The sequence below is a fragment of the Micromesistius poutassou genome, assembly GCF_964030765.1.
Source record: "Micromesistius poutassou genome assembly, chromosome: 20".
In the NCBI taxonomy this organism is placed as follows: Eukaryota; Metazoa; Chordata; class Actinopteri; order Gadiformes; family Gadidae; genus Micromesistius; species Micromesistius poutassou.
In genome coordinates, this window is record NC_140290.1 from 2406881 (window position 1) to 2414380 (window position 7500).

The following is a 7500-nucleotide window of genomic DNA, read 5'->3' on the forward strand; positions in this document are numbered from 1 at the left end:
AAATGTCTATGGGAGATAACACGGGTTTATGAATGACCGTACACAACAAACTCTGTAGGGGGCGGAGAAGTAAAAGCACGTTTTCAACTACAACCGTTTTCCATCTGGTTTCCACTTGGGTTTTGGATTGTCGGGGCCGTTAAAGTAGTAAACGAGTATTGATGCTAACCGGGAGCTAGTTACAACCTGCGCAGACTTCATACGTCATACTTGTTAGGGAGGAGGGAGTCCTCGCAACCAGTCACAACCTAACGTGATGTACATTCCACGCGTGATTTCATTGGTCTAAAAAACTTAATCGCTGGCGAAGTTCAGCCTCTTATCTCGACGAGAACTTTTTGGTTTGACCGTGATAAGAGTTTGTTTGCTGTTATTGAGTTATTGATTTATTTTGTTTAGGATTTTGTATAAATATTCAATATTTATTATTATTTTCATTCTTACTTGCTCGTAGAAGGCCACCTCCGTGGACGAGCTCTGGTGCCACTGTCGGTGAAGACTAGCTATGAAACATTGGCGTTGCTATGCAACCTTGACTGGGAGAGTCGTGACGTCCTAAGTCTGCGCAGATCTGCGTTAGCATAATGCTTCTTGATAATAGTTAACTACTTTAACGGCCCCGACAATCCAAAACCCAAGTGGAAACCAGATGGAAAAAGGTTGTAGTTGAAAACGTGATGCAGCTTTTACTTCTTCGCCACCCACAGAGTTTGTTATGTACGGTCATTCATAAACCCCGTGTTATTCCCCCGTAGACGAGGGAACCGGGAGCCTTGGAGGCGGGACTTATTCTTCAGAGGTCTATTGGTTGGTTGGTTGTTTGGTGGTAGCCTATTGGTTGGTTGTTTGGTGGTAGCCTATTGGTTGGTTGGTTGTTTGGTGGTAGCCTATTGGTTGGTTGGTTGTTTGGTGGTAGCCTATTGGTTGGTTGGTTGTTTGGTGGTAGCCTATTGGTTGGTTGGTTGTTTGGTGGTAGTCTATTGGTTGGTTGTTTGGTGGCAGTCTATTGGTTGGTTGGTTGTTTGGTGGTAGTCTATTGGTTGGTTGGTTGTTGGGTGGTAGTCTATTGGTTGGTTGGTTGTTTGGTGGTAGTCTATTGGTTGGTTGGTTGTTTGGTGGCAGTCTATTGGTTGGTTGGTTGTTTGGTGGTAGTCTATTGGTTGGTTGGTTGTTGGGTGGTAGTCTATTGGTTGGTTGGTTGTTGGGTGGTAGTCTATTGGTTGGTTGGTTGTTGGGTGGTAGTATATTGGTTGGTTGGTTGTTTGGTGGTAGTCTATTGGTTGGTTGGTTGTTTGTGGTAGCCTATTGGTTGGTTGGTTGTATGGTGGTAGTCTATTGGTTGGTTGGTTGTTTGGTGGTAGTCTATTGGTTGGTTGTTTGGTGGTAGTCTATTGGTTGGTTGTTTGTGGTAGTCTATTGGTTGGTTGGTTGTTTGGTGGTAGCCTATTGGTTGGTTGGTTGTTTGTGGTAGTCTATTGGTTGGTTGGTTGTTTGTGGTAGCCTATTGGTTGGTTGGTTGTTTGTGGTAGCCTATTGGTTGGTTGGTTGTTTGTGGTAGTCTATTGTTGTTAAATGGTAGCCCTGGTTGGTTAGGTGCATAATACCTTGATACCATATATACGGTCGCAATAACAGTTGTTTCCGGTCTTAACCTACGGGTTGATTAGTATTGCTGAGGTGAGACATTGTTTACAAAGTGCATGATGAAACTTGGCCTTTGACTTTACTATTACTATAAATTAATGTAAATGTAAAGCAAGAAAGATTGCAAGATTGAAAAACAAAGTTGTGGCGGTTGCGGATATTGGATATAAACGGGCGACATAGGGACGTCTCTAGAACATGAAAACGCTGTCATCAGATCAGAATCTCAAACCCAAACAACAAAGAGAGAGGAACTGCACAGAAACCCAACAAGGATGTATATGTTAATGATTAAGTGCTCCATGAATACGGATGCAGAGTTTCATCCTATTTCGGTGTCCTACGTTATCGTCCTGTATCAAAGCGAACAGTGGATGGAGATGGAGGTTGTCTCCGTAACATCTCCTCTTTCACTCCCTCTCCTCTTCCCACAGACGTGTCGCCTCCTGGGTCACGTGTCCGGCACGGAGCCCCTGGAGATCACTTGTGTGCACGCTGAGGAGACCTTCCACGTGATTGGTCCACAGGTAACCCCTGAGATGTGCTTTCGTTAAGGGCAAAGAAAACCAGGAGAACTAAATCGAGGGGGTTGGAGTCTTAAAGGACAATTCCGGTGTTTTGAACATTGAGCCCCCTTTCTGGTTTGTCTAGGATGGAATAGAGTGCCATGTTGTAAATCCATTGACTTCTGTTGGAAGACTCTTTGCTCGTTGACCGGAAACGGAAAGGGGGGCAGTTTACGTTTGGTTGTAGTCTTTTCGTTCAGTCTAGCCCTGCTGTTGATACGGAGAACCGAGCGAAAAGACTACAACCAAACGTAAACAGCCCCATTTCCGTTTCCGGTCAACGTGTAATGAGTCTTCCAACAGAAATCAATGGATTTACAAAATGCCAATTAAAACACGACAGAAACTGTATTTCACTACGATAATTGATTTGGAACATCAATGAACACCACTAACCACTCGGTGAGTTGCACATTTCTGAAAACAAACGTTTAGGGTTGTTTCAAGGACAGGTTTGTGAATGCCCGTCGCCAGCCATTCTGAAGCAGGCAGGGCGATTCTAAATGAGCCAAATACCCGAGACAGGACCAATAGTCAAAATGTCAGTGTCAACCACTCTATTTCATCCTAGACAAACCAGAAAGGGGCTCAATGTGCTAAATTTCGGAATTGTCCTTTAAGAGAGGAAAAAATAGATATGGGAGATCAAATTTAAAATTTGAAATAACGTTTTTGACCAAAGTGAAGATCTGTGGATGAAAAAGGAGGGCGCCGTAATGATGATGCCCAGGAACAGGAAGGAAGGGGGTTCAGACAGATGGACAGACCGACTGACCGCCTTCCCCGCCCATCGTCTGATTGTGTTTGCTCTTGGACACCATCCACCACTATAATTACCTCGGGTCTAGAACATTCCGGTCTCCCTGAGTGACTAAAGTCAGGCCCACCGCCTGACCCGGCACTAATGACTCTGCTCCCGAGTTCAAAGGTCAACAACATCACAGCAGGGGGTTGCTTGGTAATATTTCTCTGCAGTCGGTCCACTGTAACGGAGAGTTCCCAGGGTAATTGGCTATTAAATACTGCACTACCAGAGGCAGAGGCTGAACCATCCTGTGTGTTTGCCTGTGTGTCCTTCTCACAATCTGAACCGGTCAGAAATCGACGCATTAAATATTAACTTGTAATTGCTGTGTATTTTAGAACTGGCCTTTTCTGAACAAATGAGCTGACAACTCAATGAAATGGGGACGGTACCTGGATTTTTTTTTTTTGCCAGGAATTGAAAGTGAGAGATTGTTGTGTCTTGGGAAGGAAATGATCAGAAAGAAAAAGAATGAGAGAAATCAAGAGAGTTTTTCCGACCAACAAAATACTTGACACTGTGCAACACTAAACGCCAGGCATTACCAACTTTGTGCCCGGGAAGTCCAACCTTTCTCCATCTGTCATTCTCCCCCTCTCTGTCTCGCACTCTTCATCAATCACTCTCCCTCTCTCCATCTCCCCCCTTCTGTCCTACCTTCTCTCTCTCTCTCTCCTACTCTCTCCTACTCCATCTTCACCTCGCTGCCTCGCCCCTCTCTCCTCCAGATCATCTCAGCCTCCCAGACGCTGGCGCTGCACCCGTCCAGTAAGATCGCCAAGGAGAACCTGGAGGTGTTCTGCGAGGCGTGGGAGTCCCAGCTCTGCGACATGGCGCTGCTGCTGCGGGAGATTAACGACGTGACCGAGGGGCGCCGCGGTACGTTGTGACCAGTGGTGGGTCGTTTGCGACCGAATCAGTTCAAAGGAACGACTCTTTGACAAGAACAAACCGACCTGATTCCCCCTTTCAGTTCTCTCTCATTCATCTCTGTCGTTCGTTCTCCCAGACTCGACTCCCACTCTCTGACTCGCTGTTCACCGTGTTAGCAGAGTGATGTTAGCAGAGTGGTGAAGAGGTACTGGCCCGGGCAACAACATCCCGATTCCAAACATGAAGCGCTCCTCAGCTGAAAGGAACTTAGTTGTAATGTTGTGTGTTGATTGATGACCGTTTGCAAGATCGTTTGAGAACGAGGGAGGAGCTGAGTCTGACTGACTCAGCTGAGAACCGTGCATTCCATGATTCACCGCTACTGGAAACGCGACTGAACGAACAAATGATTCTGAACGATTCTTCTTGGCGAACTGACCGACGCAAACTGAATCAAGGAAAAGAATCATGAAATCCATCACTAGTTGTGACCTTGTGCGTGGATATGGATGTGGTCGTGATGCTATGGTCCACCACGCTATAGTCCACCATGCTATGGTCCACCACACTATGGTCCACCACGCTATGGTCCACCACGCTATGGTCACGCTATGGTCCACCACGCTATGGTCACGTTATGGTCCACCACGCTATGGTCACGTTATGGTCCACCACGCTATGGTCACGTTATGGTCACGCTATGGTCCACCACGCTATAGTCCACCACGCTATGGTCACGCTATGGTCCACCACGCTATGGTCACGCTATGGTCCACCACGCTATAGTCACGCTATGGTCCACCACGCTATGGTCCACCACACTATGGTCCACCACGCTATGGTCACGTTATGGTCACGCTATGGTCCACCACGCTATAGTCCACCACGCTATGGTGACGTTATGGTCCACCACGCTATGGTCACGCTATGGTCCACCACGCTATGGTCACGTTATGGTCACGCTATGGTCCACCACGCTATGGTCACGCTATGGTCCACCACGCTATGGTCACGCTATGGTCCACCACACTATAGTCACCCTATGGTCCACCACGCTATAGTCACGCTATGGTCACGCTATGGTCCACCAAGCTATAGTCACCCTATGGTCCACCACGCTATAGTCACGCTATAGTCACGCTATGGTCACGCTATGGTCCACCACGCTATAGTCACGCTATAGTCACGCTATGGTCACGCTATGGTCCACCATGCTATGGTCCACCACACTATGGTCCACCACACTATGGTCCACCACGCTATGGTCACGCTATGGTCCACCACACTATAGTCACCCTATGGTCCACCACGCTATAGTCACGCTATGGTCACGCTATGGTCCACCAAGCTATAGTCACGCTATGGTCCACCATGCTATAGTCACGCTATGGTCCACCACGCTATAGTCATGCTATGGTCACGCTATAGTCACGCTATAGTCACACTATGGTCACGCTATGGTCCACCACGCTATAGTCATGCTATGGTCACGCTATAGTCACGCTATAGTCACGCTATGGTCACGCTATGGTCCACCATGCTATGGTCCACCATGCTATAGTCACGCTATAGTCACGCTATGGTCACGCTATGGTCCACCATGCTATGGTCCACCATGCTATAGTCACGCTATGGTCACGCTATGGTCCACCATGCTATAGTCACGCTATAGTCACGCTATGGTCACACTATGGTCCACCAAGCTATAGTCACGCTATGGTCCACCACGCTATAGTCACGCTATAGTCACGCTATGGTCACACTATGGTCCACCAAGCTATAGTCACGCTATGGTCCACCACGCTATAGTCACGCTATAGTCACGCTATGGTCACACTATGGTCCACCACGCTATGGTCACGCTATGGTCCACCAAGCTATAGTCACCCTATGGTCCACCACGCTATGGTCCACCATGCTATAGTCACCCTATGGTCCACCACGCTATAGTCATGCTATAGTCACGCTATAGTCACGCTATGGTCCACGCTATGGTCACGCTATGGTCCACCACGCTATAGTCACGCTATAGTCACGCTATGGTCCACCATGCTATAGTCATGCTATGGTCCACCATGCTATAGTCATGCTATGGTCACGCTATAGTCACGCTATGGTCCACCACGCTATGGTCCACCATGCTATAGTCACGCTATAGTCACGCTATGGTCCACCACGCTATGGTCCACCACGCTATGGTCCACCACGCTATAGTCACGCTATGGTCACGCTATGGTCCACCATGCTATGGTCACGCTATAGTCACGCTATGGTCCACCACGCTATGGTCCACCATGCTATAGTCACGCTATGGTCCACCATGCTATGGTCCACCACGCTATGGTCCACCATGCTATGGTCCACCATGCTATAGTCACGCTATGGTCCACCACGCTATGGTCCACCACGCTATGGTCCACCACGCTATGGTCCACCACGCTATGGTCCACCACGCTATGGTCCACCATGCTATAGTCACGCTATGGTCTGTTATGGGTTTAAACTGTCGACACTACGCAGGACCAGTGCTATGGACCACAGCGTGATGGACCGTTGGTGAAGATGTGTTGTCTTAGCTTGGGGGGGGTGAGGCAGTTAAAGGGTTTGGCCCCATGGGTTAGGGGGTCTTGTACTCACATATGAGCTCCTGGATCACCCTGTCCCCTGTCTTTATGAGCTAAAATAGCGGTAAGGATCAGCATGATTCCTTGCTCATGGACAAGTGGGTGGAATGTGCTCTGTGCGCGTGGTGATGTTTCGATCAGTGGGTCCCTCGCTGTGAGGACAGATCTGTGAATCCCCCGTGTGTCTCTGTGTGTCCTCAGCTTTCAGTGAACGCAACGTTCGCAGCAGAGCGGGAGCCAGCATGAGAAGAATTCAATCAATGTCCTTCAATCGCTCTCCTCTTTTTTCTTGTTTTTCTCTCATCCTCCTCCTGGCTCTTCTTTTCAAACAGTTTCTCTGTGTGTGTACGTTGGTGTTCAAGTACTGTCATTTTAAGGACAGCGATGAAGGCAAAACGGTCTAATTTCCATAATTATTACATTTCCCATAATTTACCCCCCCCCCACCCCCCCCCACCCCCACTGTGTAAGAAATTGTCCTGGGCCCCTCATCTGCCCTCAGGCGATCACTAACATAATGAGTTTGTACTTCATTAAGCAGAAAATATCATGACACTGGAGAAGCCAGGCAGGAGGATTATGCAGTTTTATGTAGTGTCAGTCCGCAGTCTACCTGTAGGGAGCCTGGAGCAAGACACACAAGCCCAAAGCTGCTCCTAGACAACATTTACCTCAAAGCAAAACTTACCGTGAGTCATCTGCAAAGACTCTGCTCTCAAACCTTGTTTCTGTTTCTAGGTGACAAGAAACCGTATTTATCTCTTCCCAGACCTGGGGTGAGTGCCACCCTAATCACGTATCCCACTCGTACGCGTTATTAAAGTGGTTCATAACTGACTGAGGGCTTCTCTGTACACACACAGAAACACACGGCCAACCTGAAGACGAACGCCAAACCCGTGCAGCTGGATGCAGAGGTAACGGTTTCCCCCCCCTCCTAACCTGCTGTACCTCTCATCATTATGGGTGATGTACACCGTCTGGTTCC

General features: G+C 48.2%; 1 protein-coding gene across 1 annotated transcript in view; it reads left to right on the forward strand.

Annotated features, from left to right (window-relative positions):
- Positions 1 to 1319: 1319 nt before the first annotated feature.
- The window catches only part of ctnnal1 (catenin (cadherin-associated protein), alpha-like 1), an 11821-nt gene continuing 5640 nt past the window's right edge, over positions 1320 to 7500 (forward strand). The window contains exons 1-4 of the mRNA XM_084484576.1: positions 1320 to 2171; positions 3744 to 3894; positions 7251 to 7288; positions 7376 to 7429. Of these exons, the coding sequence (XP_084340702.1) occupies positions 1920 to 2171; positions 3744 to 3894; positions 7251 to 7288; positions 7376 to 7429 (495 nt within the window). The 5' untranslated portion in view covers positions 1320 to 1919. The remainder of the gene's footprint in view (positions 2172 to 3743; positions 3895 to 7250; positions 7289 to 7375; positions 7430 to 7500) is intronic.